The 20865-nt window shown below is 36.3% G+C and overlaps 1 protein-coding gene across 1 annotated transcript in view; it reads left to right on the forward strand.

Annotated features, from left to right (window-relative positions):
• ADAM23 (ADAM metallopeptidase domain 23) overlaps positions 1–20743 on the forward strand; it is a gene marked incomplete at its 5' end in the record, with an annotated part of 61696 nt that extends 40953 nt beyond the window's left edge. The window contains 6 exons of the mRNA XM_010194214.1: positions 577–682; positions 2081–2200; positions 3128–3296; positions 5213–5324; positions 13533–13623; positions 20695–20743. Of these exons, the coding sequence (XP_010192516.1) occupies positions 577–682; positions 2081–2200; positions 3128–3296; positions 5213–5324; positions 13533–13623; positions 20695–20743 (647 nt within the window). The remainder of the gene's footprint in view (positions 1–576; positions 683–2080; positions 2201–3127; positions 3297–5212; positions 5325–13532; positions 13624–20694) is intronic.
• Positions 20744–20865: the final 122 nt, after the last annotated feature.

Here is a 20865-nt window from a genome sequence, read left to right on the forward strand (position 1 = left end):
TTGAAGATTTATTTATTTATTTTTAATGACAGATGTCAATTCTATTATCCCAGCAGTGGTTCATGCTAAAACTGCTCCACCTTGTCTCTCTTTCCTATACTATCCTATAATCAGGAAAACTAGGACATTAGTGTGAATTTAAATATACATAGTACGAATTTAGGCCCAGAGGTGTTGAGTAAAATAGAATTGCAATTGCAATGGATTTTTAGTTGCAGCTGATAAACACTCTGCGTAATGACTTTGAGACAGTTCAGCAGAGCTGAACTATCAGGATGTCCTGTGCTCTAGCACTTAATGTTTTCTTGTGCATTTTGTTTTATTATAACTGTCACTGCTGACACTGCCTATTTAAGGCAAGAGGAATCATTCCATTCTAGGGAAGATGGGAGGGAAGGTATATAGTTTTACCATTTATTGTTTGTCTTGTACAATACGAAAGATGCTATATAAGTGTAAAATTGGATGGAGACAACATTTTCTTTGTCTTCTGAAACTACTCTGTCTTATTTACCTTAAGTATTTTATCTTACTCTCTATAATTGTTATGATTTTTTTTTCTTTTTTCACTAACAGAGTCTTCAGGATCTGACAAATTTTGTTATGAAAAGCTTAATACAGAAGGTACCAAAAAAGGAAACTGTGGAAAGGATGGAGACCGATGGATTCAATGTAGCAAACAGTAAGTACAGCTTGGTAGAGATTATTTGTATTTTAAATGGATTAATATTGGTTTAATATTGTCTACTTTTTCATTAATTTTTCAGCAGTTTGCTTTGCATTATTTTGAATCAACTTTTCTTCACAAGGTTTGCCTCTTGAAAATGTTTCTTTCTGACAAATCCATGCAATACACTCATAAATAATTGCAGATTTTAGGGAAGAATGTACTGTGACCTTAATTCTTTCAGGGGAGCTGGGGGTTCAAAACATACAAACACCTCAGACTTGGTAGGGATAGACTAGGCTGCAAATACACACACTAGTTTTGCTTCCTCTGGGATTGATACCAGATTATGCTATTTCAAGTTTGTTCTAACCTTCATTGTGAACAGAGAGGACCGTTAGACATTTGGATGCTACAGAGAAAATGGCTGATTCATTTGTATGTGATCATTACTACATGGATATTTGATTAAATTTACTTTTCAAGTTAATAATCATTAGTGGACAGACTTACGTTTCTCCTGATTTACTTAACTGTTATGTAATTTTTAAGTATGCATGTAAAAATTTTAGTCTTAGAATGGTGTTTTCCTTCTGTGACTATTTGATGTTTGTTAAGTGGGTTGGGTTTTTTATATGATTCACTTTTCAGAGAGGATCATAAGGAGTTGTTTAATGGATTTTGGTTTTTTTATTATTTAGATGAGAAAAGTGTTGTGCTGATATGTATATTAAAAACCTAATCTGTATAAAGTCTTTCTTGGTCAACAGAGAGATGCAGAAAAATGGTCTAGGTAAAGGACCGTTTAAATTTTTTGCAATTTTAACAAATAAAATTTCCAGCATTCATCCAGCTGCTTCTGTGACTTAGGACAATTAGAGTAGGAGATGGAAGTTTTAAGCTGATATTCTTCTATTGAAGATGGCACATATAACATAACATATAAAATAAAGCAGATTCTTTTACCAAAATTCAGGCACACTTGCTGCATGCTAATGATTGTTACTATGGTTCTGTTGTCCTGCAAGTGAAATAAAATTCAATTAAAAATTCAAACTTTGATGTCCAGCATCCGGACTGCTAGAGAGAGGGAAATACAATTTAACTGGACATGACAAAGCTTTGTACAATTTGCTCCTCATCATTGTACTGTATTGCATTTAGAGCACAGATAAATTTTTTGTTCATGTGAACATTCACTGGTGCACTAGAATGAATGATTACTTGTTTCTGCTTCTTGTCATTTTTATGAAATAATATTTTATTTTCAGACTTGTATTTTGAAAGTCTGGTGTGTGGGTTATGATAATATATTACTTAATGTGATCAGCAGCATCATTGCCAGTCTTTCTTTTTTTGTAAGTTTACTTGATATTATTCCAGTAACTTTTGATTTATGTTTTCATTTTCCAGTGATGTTTTCTGTGGCTTTTTGCTCTGTACTAATCTTACTAGAGTTCCGCGAGTAGGGCAAGTTCAAGGTGAAATTATCCCGAATTCTTTTTATCATCAAGGACGAATAGTGGACTGCAGGTAAAAGATAATGCAATGTTCTAACATGATTGTGCTCTGTCAAACCGAATTGAATTAAGATGAACATAAACATAAAATGCTATGATTTTTAGGTAATTAATATCGTACAGCAAAATCATTATTCTGAGTGGTATTTCTTTTGATTAAAAAAAAAAAAGCCTAATATTCTAATATATAAAAAGGGCAAAATGTGGATTATCTTCCTGATTACTCTGAACTCTCCAGTAGCAAAACTTCACAGTCAGTTTAATGCTCAGCATTTTATTTTAGGGTGGGAAGTCTGTAATGGCCAAAGACCCATATATTAAATATAATGGTTTTGAGTATTATATCGTTAGAGAAATAGCTGTAGGGAAGTGAAGGCTGAGAGGAAGGACACTGAAGAGATGTGGCAGGATAAGATAAGTTACAGTTCAGTTAAAGGGCAGGTAAATGGATTTTAGTCTACTGTGCACAAGACTGCATTTGTATTTTAAAGGCATATTATGCTAAGAATACTCTCTTACATAGTTAAGTCCCGAGTGAATAATGATTCTTAACTCCTTTGTTATTCCACTAGTATTTTTATTTAAATGTCATCACATAGGAAGTTAGTTTTTTAACATTTTTCTACCAATGGTATTTCACAGCATTTGGGAGGGAGCTGGGGGAGGAAGAAAAAAGCATGGCCCATCAAAGGTGGTTAAAAAACCCAAGGTGCCCTTTTTAAGTATTTAAGTCATTATCTAGATTTCTTTTTAGTCTCACAACTGGAACACTTTGTCAATGCTGTGGACAGACAGAAAAACTTTCTAATTTTGTTCAGTCTGTCTGTATGGTTGAATGAGAGAAAGGTATGAGGCTTTTAGTATCTACACTGACATGTTTAATATTTTCAAAAGACTCCAGTCATAATACTGATAGTATCTTAAAACTTATTTCTCCTAGTGGTGCTCATGTTCTTTTAGATGATGATACAGATTTAGGTTATGTGGAGGATGGAGCTCCATGTGGACCTCAAATGATGTGTCTGGACAAAAAGTGCCTGCCAATTCAGTCCTTGAACATAAGCAGCTGTCCCATTGGTTCTAATGGAAAAGTCTGTTCTGGTCATGGGGTGAGTCTGTACTGGGAGGTGGCAGCTAAGCTTCTCCAGCTCTCTTTGCTCTGTCTGATCTTAATGTACCCTGTGGCGTTCTCTACCTGAAAGTGTTTCTAACACCTCGTGATCTGAAAACACAAATGTTGGATTCAGGGGAAGACTGCCGTTCTGTGAAGCATAGATAAAATTTTGGAAAGCAGAGTTGTCAAAGTAGTTCTGCAGTTATATACAAATTGTGTTTGTGGGTTTTTTTTGTTTTTCTTGCTAGTTAAAAAAAAAGATCTTTGACAGTGGTTATTGTAAAGACTTCTGTAATGTACTATGCATTTCAAGCTATTTGCCATATTCAGCTAAACTTTTTCTCCATATACTAACACTTTTATAAAGTTGGTCCTGTGTTCATGGATTTATACCTTATGACTTAATGAAAATTATAAATTGTTGGACCTCAACAGAGATGATGTATTCTTCCTGAACAGATGCAAAGTGTATCATTTTACATTTGGGCACATTATATTCTGTTCTTCTACTCATAAAATCCATTTGTCTGATGTTGGGCATGTTTAGATGAACAGATTAATTGTTCCATGTCTTAACTATAATACTGGTGAAACCTTTCCACTGTGGGATTTAGTAAACAAATACCTGCTTAAGGGGCTAGACTTTTCACAAGACATTTTTTTGAGTTTTTTCTTCTTGTCATATGTAATTGAAGATGCATTTCAGTGCTTCAGAGAAGAGAGTTAGGTTCAAAGTCAAGAAGAAAAAAAGTAAAATTCAAAAGTAAAGGATCTAGGAGATCTAGAAATCATCTTGGCACTTTTGGAGAGTGGCATGAGTGGTGAAAGAACTATGTTACCTTTTTCGTTTTACTTTGGATTATTCCAGTTCATAATATTCAAAGAATGCTTCAGTTGATCTAACCTGCCATAAGATGTATTCTTCTTCATCTTCCTAAATAAGATTCTTTGGTGAATACGTTAAGAAGCAAAGTGAAACAAAAGTTAAATTAAAAAAAAAATCACATATGCTACTTGTAATCCTTAATGTGTATGTTATTTTCTGTGGGTTTTTTCAACATTATGTTCCAGTGTCAAAAAGACATTATTAGCTGATGCCTAGTGACGTGACTTCACTTCTAGTCCCATAATCAAAACATCATTCTTTGTTTTCTGTCTCTTTCTCATGTTATGCTTTTTCCTTAGTAATTCCTAGCAACACACTGCATGTTCTTTTTCATATGGAAAGCTTATAGCTATTAACTCTCACTATTGATGTGATACTTTACATTTTGCCAGTTGGATAGGTTTTCCTGTATCTGACAAAGGTACTGCCAATTTTAGTGACTCCTAAGTCCTTTTTTGAGGTCATTCAACTAAATGTAGACTTAAGAACTATTTTCTCTCTTTCTATAAGATAAGCAAGAATTCCTAATTTCTTCTTAGAAAAAAAAATGCTGACAAAACCAATGAAAACCTTATTATTTTTTCTACATGGGAGCAAGCTGTAAATGAGAGGTTGTAAAGTATAATCAAGTCTTAACACTTTTAAATGCAACTGCTTGTATTCCTTCTGGATATTCAGGCTCAAAGTCTAGATGGTTGGTTAGTGAAGATCTAACTAGTCTAGATAGTTGGTTTTTTTTAAATTATAATTTCTCTTATTTTTTTACATCCTATGCAGGTGTGTAGTGCAAGTGATGATGAAACCACTGGGAACACTTCTGCTTTTCCTAGCATCTGAGTATATTTAGAGGGTTAAAGCAAACTTTCAGGTTATGGATGCATTATATTCATTCTAAACACTCAGTGCTATTGTTACTATATATAAATAGATAAGTTTTATACTGTGAATTAAATATCTAATTACATGTTAAGGATACTATAAAATGTAGTTAAAAAACAACTGCTGTCATTTATTTTCTTTTCCAGGTTTGTAGTAATGAAGCTACTTGCATTTGTAATTTCTCCTGGGCTGGGACAGACTGCAGTATTGATGATCCTGTCAGGGATACTGGTAGCAAGAAGGATGAAGGACCCAAGGGTTTGTGTGATTTCAGTTTTGTTGTTCTTTCAAGTATTTATGACATTTTTTCTGTTGATACGTGGTAGTAGAATTAGCATATAGAAAGAGAATAATATTGTACAGTCCTGTTTAGACCCAGACAGTAACATTCAGCTTCGTGTAGATGAAGTAGGTCTTTCTGCTTTGAGAATTGATGAAACTTTTATTTTTCTAACCTAAGGTTGGGCAAGATTTCAATAGCTAATGGTATGTACTTTCTGCTTTTTCCTTCATCTCTTATTCTCTATTTTTTTACAATCATTTTCTCTGTGATTGGAACCTGACTAAGTGTAGCTCTTATTATTTATATGATAATTGAGTATTTATGTTCTACAAGAGATTTGCATTTCCCTTAGTTGTTCTAATTCAGAGACCTATGGCATAAAAATGGAAAAGTGGAATGTGCCTGGTGAAAAAACGCTCTGGTTGCTTGAAATCAGATTTCAGGAGGAGGAAAAATAAATAAAGATTTTAAGGACATAAATTATTCTTATCATTATTATTTACTCTTATGTATTTAGTAGATAGTTCAACTGCATATGAAGTATAAATGCAAAGAGGAAATAATAAAAAAAGTTTTTCAAGGAGGAAGAAAAACACAGGAGATTCTCTCTGACTTCTCTGCCAAAGAATGTCTTTGGATTGTGCTGTCCAATTTTTTTGTCTTTCCTGTCATCAGGACATTGTCCAAGATGAGACTGTATTTGTCCAGTGTTATGCATTTACAGCTAAAGTTCCCAATGAACAACTGAGAAACTCAAACAAATCTCTTCTACTATGTCCCAGTTCCAGGTTCTTCTGTCCCTAATACAAGGCTGATGGGAAGAAGATAAAGCTGTTTGAAAATGTAGTCCTTAGAACTCAGACTAATTGATTACTCTTTAAAATATCCAAGGTTTCAAGGGAGGACAGAATTTTGGTATGTCCCTCCAGATTGGGGCTACTTCTGCCTTCTGTGCATTATTTGTTTGCCTCTTAGCAGAATGGTTCCAGTAGATCTTTACCAATAACTGTTGAAGAGATTGTCTTAACCAAGATTTGTATTAGGGAATCTGTGCAGGTGCTTCCTGGACTCCTAACCCCACCACTGTTCAGTGTAGAGCTGCCTGGTTTGTAACCTGCTGTACAAAGCTACTTGTCATTCCCTTTTCCATAAAAGCCTTCCTAATTGTGGAATGCTGCTTACGGAGTCTTAAAAAAAAGTAGTGGAGAACAGCACTATAGAGCTGATTACTACTTTTTGTGTGTGGATAAGGAGAGCAGTATTTACAGTACTGAGAGTACCTGAATTTTATATTCCTCATTTCCAAATCCTGTGGGTAAGAAAGAATTCCATCCTCTGTGAAAAACTCTATAGGAAAGGCAACACAGAAGGTATACTTATCTTGGTTATATCTTTGTAGTTCAGATTAACTCATCTAATTCAGAATGGAAATGCCTTTATAAAAATTAATATATCAATGCTGCAGTATTCTGGGAAAATGTCTTAAATGGATAGAATGTGCATGGATGTCTGTCAGTAGGTAGAGACACAAAGTTTAGACAGCATTTTTCATTGGAGTCCTCTGTAAAAAGGCTGACTATGTTTTTGTACAGGATGGCTCAAAGATGTCAAAAGATGCATTGTTTTTTCTTATATTGTTACAGTAGTTTATTGATGTTGAATCACCTAGAAATGAATTTAGGAACCTGAAGACTGACAGCTACTATTATCTGTTTTGATGTGCTTAACAGAGGAATACCTTTGTGAGACAATATCAGAGGTAGTTTTCTGTATTATAAAGATCCAACATACTCAGGTAGTTCCCATTAAGATTTTTCCTCTCATTACCAGTACTTCCTATATCATATGCCAGTTTATACCTGTTTTTCCTTAGCCCATAATTTGGGGGTTGTTACATTTCAGAAAGAGGACACTCAGGATGTGAAAGCTCACCTAATAGATTTAAGATTTTTCATACCCTAAAGCCAAGCATTCTTCTTAATACAATTAGAGCATGTACAGCTAGGACATATTCCTGTTTATTTCTATGTTGTTATGATAATTGACAATTAACTGGCACTTCTGCTGCACTTTTCTTTTCAGGCCTTTTCATCATCCATCAATTGCTTTTGGCTCCATACTGTATTTCAGGATTTATAAAATTAGTTATACTTTAATTTTGTTGGTATTGATACATGAGTCTTGAATTACTCTAAACTTGGCAACCTACGGTATTCTGTATTAGCAGACCTACACTGCATGCTAGCAGTTTTGGGAAGACGGAGTTCTTGCTGTTAGTTTTTTGACTACTGCAGAAACTCTGAATTACTTCAGAGTGTCAGCTATAGTAGTTTTGAAATCAGTAGGAGTCTACATGCACACAAGATTCTTCCTTTGCAATTTGATTAGCAGAATTAGGCCTTTGACTTCTGGAATAGTGTCTGTTTGGTTTTTTTAATATAAAACTTATGTCTCGTGTGTGTGTTTGTGTGTGTATATTTATGAAACAGGAAAAACTGGAACCAATTCGAAACAGACTTCGTTCAGCATGAAGACTATAAAGTTTTTGTCTCTTGGAAAAGTTCTCATTAGACAGGGAGTTCAGCTGCTTGCTTGTGGTCTCTTATGACTTAATGAACCTATCAAGCTTTTAATCTTTAACACAGGAAATGTATCAGTGTTTTTTCTCAAAAGAGTTCCTTTAAAAAATGAAAAATAAGGCCTCAGTGTCTTAAGAGAGACTATTTGAAGATATTGAAATTTCCATGGTGTTATCTGAAGCACACTGCTAGGGTAGGTTTTTTCCTTTTAAAAGGTGTTGTCTCTCAGTAGGTCATATAAATAAATACAGAGTCCTACTGATAAATGCAGTAACCAAAAAAAATACTACCAACTAATGAAGAAAAGAATTAAAAAGTTGTGGGGTTTTTGTTTGTTTTGTTTTTCTTCTTTCCTGCAATGGAACTGTTTCCAAACAAACAGTTTTCATTTCATTATATTAAGGATACAGTAAGTTTCTGATGATCAAAAGGAAGTTTTCTTATTGGCGATTTATTTTCATTTTGACTGTTTTAAATAAGCAGTAGGTTGAGGATGTTTACTTTTTAAGTAACTAATAGAATCATAGGATAAAAAGAATAGTCTTACATTTACAAGGAAATGTCTCACTGAAATAGTTGCAAGCATTCAAAGAAAACCAGTATAGTTAATATCAGAACAGTACTTGGTAAATAAAGGTTTGTTAGAAGGTTTGAATTGTGTATCTGACAATAGATTGCAGCATAAAATATTCCTTTGAGGAATGACTTCATGTTTTCATTTCAGACATATATGTGATTGTTGCCTTAAAAAATCTTCCCTTTTCCCTCCACACAGTGAGCATGGCCACTAACAGGCTAATAGGTGCAGTGGCAGGGACCATTCTGGCCTTGGGGGTGATTTTTGGAGGCACAGGGTGGGGAATAGAGTAAGCATTTTTCTTAGTTTGAGCTTTATGTTTGGTGCCTAGTGTGTGAGGTAACCGTATGCACCCGAGCCCTCTGCGTGTTTCCCCATTAGCTTTGTCATGTGGTGACTGTATTTGTCATGTGATTTGACTGTGTCTGTGTCATGTGGTTTGCTCATGCAGTGTTGAACCTTCTCCTGTCTGGGATAATGTGGGGCATAAAAATTGTCACGGTAAAATTAAATGTCTAAATGTTTCCATTACACCAAATTATAAAAATAATGGGGGAAAATGGAAGTTCGTGATTGTTTTGCAAAATAGACTGAGTAATGTGGACTATTTCATAAACTGCAGAAATAGTTTGTTACTGTCTGTGGGGCTTCCAGTCTCATAATGGATCATAAGATCTAGCTAGGAAGATGAAAGCTGATTATAATAGCGTAGATGGCTGGTTTTACTTAAAAGCTGCTGAATGCTCCATTGCCAGGATTCTGTTACCTCAAGGCAGTAGAATGGTCAAGTATAGAATTCTATCTATAAAGCATACATATAAGCAACTTTTATTGTCTTTTCATAGCTTTAGGAAACTGGCATCTTAAATGTTAGCCCACTGCCTCAATTTTAACAGTGCTTATGATTTATATACACATATATAAATGCCCATGTAAGAATTCTCTTCATTCTGCATTCGCTGTGCAAACCACAGAATAAGTTGTTATCATTCTGCTCTTCCAAGATTTCCAGCTTCACTGTGTTTCTAATCCTCTCTATTACCTCTGTTGTGTGACAGTGCCATCACTCTGAAGAGGGAATCATAGCAAGGCAGTTTGTGACTTCTGATCAGGTGGTGTGAAAAAGCATTTGTACACAGTTCTAATTAAGGCTGCATAGGCAGTCTTCTGGTAGGCAGCAGTCTGTGTGTCTGGATAGAGCCTTTTTTAGCTTTTGCTGAACTTGACTGTTACATGAAACTCTTGATTCTCTGAAGTGCAGAGACCTTCGCACTCATGGAGGACAACTAATAGAAAAATAAATAGAAAGAAGCAGGCAATAGATCATCAGCTTGAGAAAGATCAGATCAGTGTTTTACTGGTGGCTTTTACAGCTGTTTGCTAAAAACTGAGGACTGTGAAGATTGTAGAGATTTAGGACCCAGATTCTGGAGCAGAGAATTTACCTGCAGGTTGAGAACCATCTGCCTTTTGCTTATATTCTGCCTTGTACCCTCCTGTTCCTATCTTCCCTTACCCACTGTCTCAATCCACTCAGCTCTGACCAACGTCCGTGACCATTTGTTCTTGCTCCTGTATCCTTCTGCTGGAATTCCAGCTTTTCTTCTTTTCTCTCCTCTTATCAATCACTAACTGACTCATTCTTCCTGTTTCTATAGCATCTTCTTTCGTGAATCCCATCACTTTTTTTCTCTGTCCTCTGGCTCCTTCAGATAGAAATGTATATTCAAGGCAATCCACTGCTAGTTTTTGTTGCTTGGTTTAAAGAAAGCTCATGGGGAACACAAATACCCTCGCTGTTCCCAGTGCTCTTCAGGCCCTGGTGGCTGTCACCATCAATGGCTGCAGGGGAGGTTGTGTTCATCACAACCTGATGCCAGGTCCTGCCTTTCTTCCTCCTTCCTCGCCACTTGCAAATTGCAGACTTTTCTTCGAAGTGCTGAAATTACTTTAGTTTCTTAATGCTTTATGAATTTATTTTAGTAATCATGTGGGACATAATAGCAGAGTCACTTTTTTCTAGATTTCATCCTAAAATGGATACTTGCCTTTGGCAACAAACTAGAGGATTTGCTTGGCAAAGCAACAGGCAAGAAAACATCTAACCACCAGAGTGTGTTATTACCTGCAGGACAGTCTGCAGTAAACTTGCCGCCTCTTCAGCTAGCAGAGTTTCAAAGCAATGTATACTAATTCTTGTAGAATCTGTCTGATGATGATGATGGTTTAGAGAATAACCTGAAGTCACCTGAAATTAAAGGTGTGCTCTGTTTTAACACCTTCAGTAGGTTTTGTATCAGGGTTCTAAAAGATGACTAGAGATGATAAAATAGCCATGCCAAAGCAGGTAGCACCTTGCAGGAAAGTATGGTGTGTCAGCCAGATACGGTGGTTATTAATATGCTGGTTTATTAATAACACAATTTCCTTGATAATGTTTAATAAAACATGAGGCATAGATGTTTAAGGTAAGTATAACATGTAAAAGTTGACCCATTTTAAGTACTTTTATCTGCACAGGCTGTTACGGTTTTAAAACGGCTCACCAAAATCCTCGTAACTCTCTGTACTTGAAACTGGAATTCATTAATTGGACTCCATTCTGGTAACAAGTGATTGCTGTTTAGTAATCAGAAGTATTCTACTAGATTTGCTTTTATATTGATGTAAGAAATGAGATTATAATCTTGTTGATTATCAGTGAAAGTTTATCTTGAATGTAGCCTTTTTTAGTTTCTTTACTAGGAAAAATAACCATTCCTCTGCATTCATAGGAACTGCCACTCCCAGCATACAGTGGAACAGTTTTAAAATTATTCCAGAGGAATGGACGTGCCTCTACCCATAGCCATCTATCATTTACTCTGCTCTTAGGGGCTCTCTAGCAGATAGCTTATTCTTTTGGGTCAGATCTAAAAAGTGTTTTTATCAGGACCTATTTATTATTTAAAATAAATCTAGCAACTCTTCTATTAACTGAACCTAATTGTTTTGTCTGTTAACCTCTTCTGTGTAAATTTTGATTGAATTATTCCATATTTATAGTAAAAAAAAAAAACCAATATTCTTTTTATGTATTGAAAGAACAAACTGTTTTTTGTTGAATGGATAAGTACTATGAAATAGATTCTTCCGCCCCAAACACTTAACAACCAGGAAACATAGGAAAATAATAAGAGGAGGGATGTACTTCCTTGCCTAAGTTCTGACTATATTACTCTTAGTTAATTGTTGTGGGAAGATAGCGTTCTATAGCTAGAAATGAATCAGCTTTAGAATTTTTGAAGACTTCTAAAATTTATTATAGAAAAATTACTTGCTATATTTTCAGTCTTTTGTTGTTGCAATCATTTGATAAAATCTGGAGTAAGCCATAGATTTGAGTCAGATACAGCTCATTATGCTGCTGTTGAAATCAAGCCTTAATTGGGAATATGATGTCTGTGGAATTGTATTCGTTTACCCTCCACCATGCTCACTACTTTTGATTTGAGTCAGATTTGTGACTTTAAAGGTAAGTCCAAATAAGATATGTTCTTCCAAGTTGTGGAAAAATAGTTTTTAATTATTGTTGTCAAATCTGTGCACTGTTTATATCTGTAAAGCTCACTATATTTCTTTTCAGTCCATGTCTTCTATTAATATTCCTGAATACTCCTTGTGTAAGAATTGCAGGAAGCAATTTTTAAGCTTGGTTTTCTTTTAGCTAATCTCATCTCCAAAGGCCCTGATAGGGGAATCCTGTAATGGATGCAATGAAGTTAGGTTGCTGCAGTACATTTTAAACTTAGGGCATGTACTTCCTGTAGTGTCTGGGACTGGCAGAAGGTTTTGTGATACTGACCTAACAGCTTAAAAACTTTCAGTTGTTGCAGCTGCCCTTGCTCTTTCCTTTGCTGATCTCTGGCTGCTCCTTTTTCTTCCTTATGTTAGCTATCTGACAGTTTTCCAAACTCAGTTTCAGAACATTTAAAATAGGAAGATTTCAATTGCTTGGTTGGGGGAGACTGGCATGGGAGGTAAGGACTGTTTTTGAAGGCTATTGCTGGATATGTAAGTGTTTAAACAAAAAGTGTGCAATATGCTGCAAAAGAACTGTTGCGTTGGTTTCATGCTGCCTTGAGTTCTGATGCAATTAGCTTTACATCAAAGACTGTTCAATAGGAAACTTTTCTACAGAGCAATTAGTGTTACTCAAGCCTACTGTCAGTTTTCCTCCACTGTCAATAAAGCACTTAAGAGTCAATTATGAATATCTTATTTAGGTGTTCTCTTGCCCTCTTCAGGAAATCGCACAAACCTATTTTGTGCTGCTCTTTTTGTTGTTTTGGGTTTTTTTTCCTGCTCCACCCTTTCCCACTTTGTTGTTAAGTAGCTTCTTGAGGATGTTGAAGAGATGCTTTGATGTTTGGAAAGCTTAATGGGGATACAGCTTTTATGTCAACTTTTTATTTAACTTTTGTTCCTTATCATATAATCCTTTGCTTTTGTCAAACAATTGTTTGTAAATTTAGCATTGACGTAACTGTAGGGAGTTTGGACTCTGATTAGCAAGTGGTGCTAGATGTTCTCAGCTCAACTTAAAATACCTACCACCTTTCAGGATGTCTTGTGAAAAAAGTTAGGCTTTTTATTGGTTTGGTTTGTTTTTATTATCTTTTTTTTGTAGTCATAAAGCATACAGCATTCATACTTTTTTTCCTTTAATTTAAGGAATTATTCACAAATACATTAGTGTGCTCAGTTGCCAGTTCATTCACTAGGTAATGAAGTAAGTCATAATGGAATTTACTGTCCAACACTAGATTTTTATCTATGGTAGAAGTCAACATAGCCCAGTGCAGAGACCAGCAGCTTTCATTTTTAGTGCTAAAGAAAAGTAAGTTGGGCTTGCTGAGGTTGTCTAGACACATCATCTCGGGTGCAGTCTATATTCCTTGAATTGTTTGACTACCCTTCAGTTCCTTCACTTGATGTGAATAAAGTGGTTGGTTCTTCTGTGTTCTTACCATAATCCTTTATCACAGGTCCTAGTGCCACCAATCTTATAATAGGCTCCATCGCTGGTGCCATCCTGGTAGCAGCTATTGTCCTTGGGGGGACAGGATGGGGCTTTAAGTAAGCAATGCCGCATGTCTTCTCTTCAGTGGCTATGGCATTTCTATTTCTTGCTTATATCACTACATTTTGAGTTCCTGCTACAAGATTTCTGAGGTAACCTAATAGCCCCAAATATAACAAACTACTTTAAAGAGAGAGAATTATACATGTGCTGAACAAGAGGAGGAAATTAATTTGAAACCAGCAGATGTCATCAGGGTGCAAAGAAGAACAATAAAAGAATGAATTTAACTCTCATGAGTTCCTCCTAACACTTAGGAAGCAAGGTCTGGTTTTCATCTCCAATTAGTAGTGCTGTTCTCAGAAGTTGCCCACAGTGGTTAAAACCCTGGAAGATACAGGTCTTGAGGAATGTTTATTTTGAAACCTTTCAAATTGATAAAGCTTCTATAATTAAAGACTTCATGTGTAAATGGTAAGGCATGGCAGTTGCTGAGTAGTTTTCAGCAACAAATGTATTGACAGTTTACTCAGAAGTACCAGAGCTAAATTTTGTTTATGGTTACTGATTTTTTCATTATTATTATCCAGTCACTTTTTAAAAAAATATCAGATTGAGAGAGAACGGTTTTAAATCTTGAACTGTCTCTTGAAAGATGAAAACATTTCTGACCCAATTCTAGATCAATGTGGTTTAGAACTGTGAAGAGCAGTGTACTAGTCATGCTGCTGGTGACCGTTAAAGCAAAGAGAGAGTCTTGTACAAAGGTATTTAATTCTTGCCTTTTTTTGTTGTCAAGTCTACCTACATGCATGGTCCATATTTTGTAAAAAGATCTGAATTTAGAATCGATGTTTATAACCTTACAAATAATGGCAGGGAAATCAAGCACAAGAACTGGTAATTTCTCCTGGTGTTTGAGTTGCTACTTCTTTTCAATAACTTGAATCAAGATTAAGCCATGATACAACAATAAGCCATAATTCCTCAATCAGGTTTTTAGAATAATCCAAGAAATATTTCTAAATATCTTTCAGCCCTGTCTGAAAACAGAAAACAGACTTTGCCCTTTCTTCTGGCCAAGGAAATTATTACTTCCTGTTGCCTGTCCTTATTGGTGTTCAGAAAGACCCAGCAGCCACCACCACACTCACTTTTCTGTAAACACCTGTTCTGAGGGATGTGACATTCCCTGCATTTCCCCTTGAGGCTGACAAAAGCTGCGTGCATCAGCTGTGGGAGTCAGGGCTCCTCACTTGCTTTAGTAAGAAAAGATTAACTATAAAATATATCAAAACATCCATCATTAAGCATTGAGTATGTGATCTTCATAAACCTTTTTAATGCCTGCTGATAGACTTACCTTGTGCTGCTGTATTTTGTTTCTTTCAGTACACTTATTTGTATAATAAATACCCCTAGGTCAGCCGCCAGTATTTATAAGTTGTTATAGGGCAGCTCTAAACAACATAGTTTAAATTCAGTCCTGTATCTTTTGCATTGTGTCACATATGGCTGAGACATCTCTCATATTTTACATATTAATAAAAAGTAAAATAATTTGGTATTTATGCATTATTTATTATGTTGTTTCATTAAATCTATGTTCAAAGGCAGAAGTTCAAATGAGATGTGGATTTTACAATGTGGATTTGCATGTAGCGTTAACACAAGAAGGAACTGGGATTCTTTTCATTGGATGGATTGAAAGATTTCTTCTGTGTAAAGGCCTAGGTGGGAATAATACTTTTTTACAGACTCTCTGTAACACTTGGACATATTCTATAGCATTAACTAATACAAGTACCTTTACATTTTTGCTAGTGTTTCCTACTAGATGCAGAATTATAGGACAGTGTTGTCTTTTAACCTAAATAAAGCATATAAACAATACATAGACTTCAGTTACTTCACTGCAATTAGCTTTTAAATAAATACAGCCAAATTTTCTGCAAGGCTTGCATTAACATTTCTGTTAAAATTTTTGATTTATCGACAACAACAATGCACACACATTTAAAGTGATACTATTAGAAACACTGATACTGCAAGTTCCCATGGGAGTTAACCAGACTAGATTGGGTTGGAAAAGATGTTATATTATACTTTTGAGCCAGTTTTACTGTCTGTATGTAATGTCTATTACATAGCAATTCATATACTTTCCAGACACAGAGTAGTCATCCCTGAATAATACTTTTATATTGCAGAAAACACAGTGCAGGTCATTAAAATACAAAAACATCACAGTTACCTATAGACAGTTTCTTTCCCTTAATGTTTTTCTAAGCTGTCTTGTGCCATAACAACCTTTGCTTTTTTGCATCAGTGCTACAGCGCCTGCTAGTGCTGTGTGAGCAGCCTGGCTACTGACTGGGGACGCTTATGCTAGAGAACTTGCACAAACACAGATCTTTAGAACAATCCCACCCTGTCTGAAACAATGCAGTATTTGATTGATTGATTCTTTCTTCTTCGTGTTCTGCATCTCTCAAACTGCTCTCACAAGTGTTCAGCTTTGCATCCTGGTGTCATTTGTTTGCCCAAATGTAGAAGCTCGTTATCCCTATAGAGAGTCTGTATTGGATGTGTCTTTTGAAGCTCGTATTCTCAAAAAAGCAAGATACAAATGTTCACTCTGTAGCAGAACCTCAAATACACTGGCCTGGCCTAGCTCACAGCTTGAAGTGCATGCTTCTTTTGGGGTCAGGGGGGAACTGAGGCGGCTTTTCAGCTTGTATAAAAAGAGGGCTAGCACCTGTAGACCCTCTGATACTTTGCTTCAGATCTATGTGGAGGGACAGATAAGGATAATAAAGAAGATTTTAACTTTTCCTTTATAAGCAAGTGATATGTTTAGTTTCTGCAAATACAAGAGAAGATAGCTAATGCTTTACAAACTGGGAGATGTGATTTCTGTTTCACAGGTTATCAGATGTTCTTATGAACATACGGTACTGTGGTGTCAAGTCCATATCAAACGTAAGCTGCAACTAAGCAAATTTTGTTCATGAACTGAGGGGGTGGGGGTTGGAGGGGAAGTGTAAAAGAAGGCTTGATGCAAGTTTGGAGAAACAGTAAAAACCAAACAACTTATAGTTTCAAGAATGAATCCTAGGTTCATTTTTTCTAATCAAGTTAATGTGTGGATAGAATAAGAAAGGAGAAAGTTAACTGACAATTTTAGGGGGCATAGAGCCTCCTTAAACATTTCAGGTGGCTTAGAGTTAAAGGCTATGGGTGGAAACTTTGTTAAGAAATAGATGTTACTTCAGCTGAACCTTGCATAGTACTTTTAAAGTTGTTAGTGTTTAAACTGCAGTAAGGGAGTCCTATGTATTTCTACCTGAACTCTGCTGGGTCATGTGCAGAAGTACAGTGTTTGTGAAAAGTGAAGTTCATTTTGATGTAGCAAGTCTGTGCAAGATTTCAATATGCAGTGTTTAATACAGGACCATTATAGGAAGGACACTTTTACCATTAGAGCAGCAGTTCTGTGCATTGGCTACAATCACAGTCTCAGGGCCTATGCTCACTTTTTTCCTAGCATATATTCACTTTTGCAAAAGTACTGCAGTAGCGTAAGCCAATTAAATGCTGTTGTTGCTGACTTTAACAGTATTAAAGCAATTTTTGGTAATAAATCAACACTGCTAGAAGGCAATGCTAGTAAATGTGATGTGGAAATGCGTATGAAAGCTGCTTCTCATTATATCAGAATGTAAAAGTGGCTGACAGAGAAGAGCTGACTGTAGGCACAATTCTATTTCCAGCAGTTGTTTCTTAGCTGAAGAGCTGCAGGGTTTTCTGTCCCTTTAATGGAAGATTAATGGATGGACCAAAGACTTACCCAGTCCTTACAGATGCCAAGTTTTTAACTGGTCTGTGCAGATGCAATCAGACCCCAAAAGTTTCTGCAAGGTAAGGCAGTGGAATGCTAATGGTGACTTCATGAGGAAGGAAGTTTCAGTCCCTTACCAGCATTTCTGTAAAGCATGTATCATGACTTAAATACAGTCAGCTCTACACAAACAGCTTTAGAAGCAAATGTGAGATATTTTTACTTTTTTTCCAGACTACTAGAATGGATGGCAGGTCAATGTCTTTCTTTAAGCTGCTAATTTTAGTCTCTGATTTTGTTAATTTGAATAAGTTCTGTAGCAAAAGGTCATTTATTTAATCCCTTCTTCAGCATTTGAGCCAGGCTTTAGGAATACCTGTGAAAACACTAGCTACTTGAAATGGTTAAAATACTGGTTCTGGATAAATCTTTAAATACTTAAGTAAAGCTTTGGATTTATGTGATCACAGATAAAGGCACAGATCTGCAAGTACTATACTGTGTACAGTATACACACCTAATCAGCTGCAAAAAAAGTACAGAGTATTGCAGCAAGGTATTTCTTATATACCTCTAGCCTTTTCTGAAACCAGTTTTCTGAAATTTTTTCATTTGTAAAGATGACCGTGTTACAGAGGCAGTATGTGCTATAGTATGGTGTGCTTTTTTGATTCAGAATCACCTATCGTTTTGTTTTTGTTAGAGACACTTTTTCTGGTTGGATTGCAGACTGAAAGGCTGACCCCTATTATTTAAAGAGGCATTAAAACAATAAATGCAATAAGAAGTCAATGTTCTAAGATATTCCACATAAATCAACAAAGAACTGGGAAAGAGCATTGTTCTCCTACGTGTCCTTCCATAGAGGACTCTTCTGCCCACGCATTCTTGTTTTACCAACTCATGTGATACTAATATAATACACTACAGCTGTAAAGAGGTGCAGATATCCAGGACCTGATACTCGCCTAATTTCTTTTCTTTTTATTGTAATTTTCTTGGGGAAGAGAGAGACTTCTTCTATTTGCCAGTTTAAGTAAGATGACTGTCTTAGAATTAAAATGTTTGATTATTTGGGATGAAGCTGTTAAAGCAGGTCAGGGAATCAGAATAGAAATCCAATTCCTGCAGCATAACAACCACCTGTCTACCTCTGTGAAGTGCCATGATCACAGCAGAGATGTGTCAGGCTTTTGCTAATGCCTTGCATGTGTGTACTGTGTTCCTTACTGACACCATACCTGATGCTCCATGTTTCAGAGACCGTTTCAGGCTCTTAAGTTAAATATTCTTTTAGTTCTCCACGTGTTCCTTTCTCGTGCAACACTGTTAGCAGAATATCTTAAGCGTAGAAAGGCAGCAGTTTGGTTAGCGTCTTACTCCTTGAAGTGTGTATTTCTGCTGGATAAAACTAGGAAATGTGTAAATACATGGTTTGGACAGATTGCAGAATGCATGGCGAGAGCACAGCAGAGTTTGCTGTTCCGCTGTAGCTTAGGTGCTGTCTGAGCTGTCATACAAGTGAATGGTCCTTACTGGAATACTGCACTGGTGGAGATCAGGTTAGAAAATATTTGATAGGACAAAAGGCAAACAAGTTTTGGTACAAGAGTTGTTGTACTGGGAAGCTAGCATAGCATCTGTCCTCTGTGCCTTGTTCCAAGACTTATAAAGTCCATTTCCTTAATTAAAATGAGCTCAGGTAACAGAGTGTAATGCAGTGTATGTTTTAATGGCTCATGCTCTTCAAGCGAACTGGAGTATGGTACTTTCCCTAGAGTAGGAGAACAAATGATTACATCTTCTGGTTTTTTCACCTGCGTTGATGATTTGTGTTAGGGGGACTGACTAATTAGTTGCCCAGCAGTAGTTTTTGAATTCAAGTATGCTAGACAGTATTTAAAGGGTAGGGGGGCAGGCAGGGAGGGAAGAGAAGCAGACATGTCCTTTCCCCATTGAAACAGGCAGGACAAACAGACGCAAAGCAGGTTTTTACTCACAGTTAACCAAGTTACATTCCTATCATGCAGTCTTGCAAGTTGGCCTGAAAAACTAATTTGTTCATCTCAGATTTAGCTGTAGTACAGAGGAGGATGGATTGAGATACTTAAGTAATGTAAGCCTAATTCAAAAGGAGTATAAGCACTCCTAGAGAGGAAATGATTGAAAGGGGAACATCAGGGAATCTTTCAGAAACCAGCAATTCTTAAGCATTCATCTTGCAAAAATGTAGGCACTGGTACCAAAGGAAAAACAAAGCAAAACAAAGGATACCCAAGTATTACCAGTCTCTGGAAGTCTTCACAAAAAGAATTTGCCTTTGCATACATCCATTAGTCTCCTAAACCACCAGACAAACCTTGTGTATAGTATATATATAAACACTGTAAGAGTGGTAGTAGTTAGCAGGGCTGCAGAAAACAGAAAATCCTAGGGTTGGTGTGTAGCTTTAGGGAATTCATGAATTCCTGTTCTGTATTTTTTGCATGTCAGTTTGGTGGCGGTAGTGGTGCATATGCCCAATGTTCAAACTAAATGCATGAGCCCCTTGCTTGATGCCCCACATAAAGCCAGATACTGGGGAGGTTGCACCTAACTTTTATTGTTGCTTCCTAACGTCTTGCTGTTTGACATAGTATATCAGTGTCGCAGGAGACTGGATGTCACTAACCAGCTTGCTATCTGCTGTTAACTTTAAATTCTAATCACACCATTTACAAAACTGTCCAGTCTCCTTCGAATGCAATGTCTTTGCTATGTTTTGCACCTTACTAGGATTCACAGCAGTTATGGTCAATAGCGTGGTAAGAGCTCACAAAGGCACTCACCGTTTCGCCACACATGAACTAAATTCTGGTATAGCAAGAAATGAGCACTTGCGCTGAGAACTCAAGTCTCCCCATGCTTGTGTCTTTTCGGTACTGGCACTTCTGACTCATTCCCTTCAAGTAAACGCCTGCTTTCTTGGCCTAGTGGACACACATGTTACTGTGGGCTGAAAGTGTCTACAAATTTAGAGCATCACTTGAAGCACTACTAAAATAATTGAATTCTGTATACCAGCATGAGCTTTAAACCGCATAAGAAAAACAGTACTTGATACTATGCTACAGAAAGCATGCAACCAAATTCCTGAAATTGTTACTCCTTGGAAAAGTTACTTGTTAACCTGTCCCAGTGTGAGCCTCTTACTTGACTATGACCTTGGCAATGGCTTTGTTCCCGTTATATCTAACTAACATCTTGCATTTTTCTCTTTTCGCCTCCTTTTGATGCAACCTGGAAGAAATGTCAAAAAACGAAGGTTCGATCCAAGTCAACAAGGCCCTATCTGAAGAAATGTGATTAAAAATCTTCGTTTTGCACTACTGCATTTTGGGTATGATGTCTTTGCTGTAGCTGCACAGGAACTAAACCAGTCAGGAACATGAGAAACTAACTATAAACACAGTGTTGG

The sequence above is a fragment of the Mesitornis unicolor genome, unplaced genomic scaffold (genome assembly GCF_000695765.1).
Source record: "Mesitornis unicolor isolate BGI_N332 unplaced genomic scaffold, ASM69576v1 scaffold1561, whole genome shotgun sequence".
NCBI lineage: Eukaryota > Metazoa > Chordata > Aves > Mesitornithiformes > Mesitornithidae > Mesitornis > Mesitornis unicolor.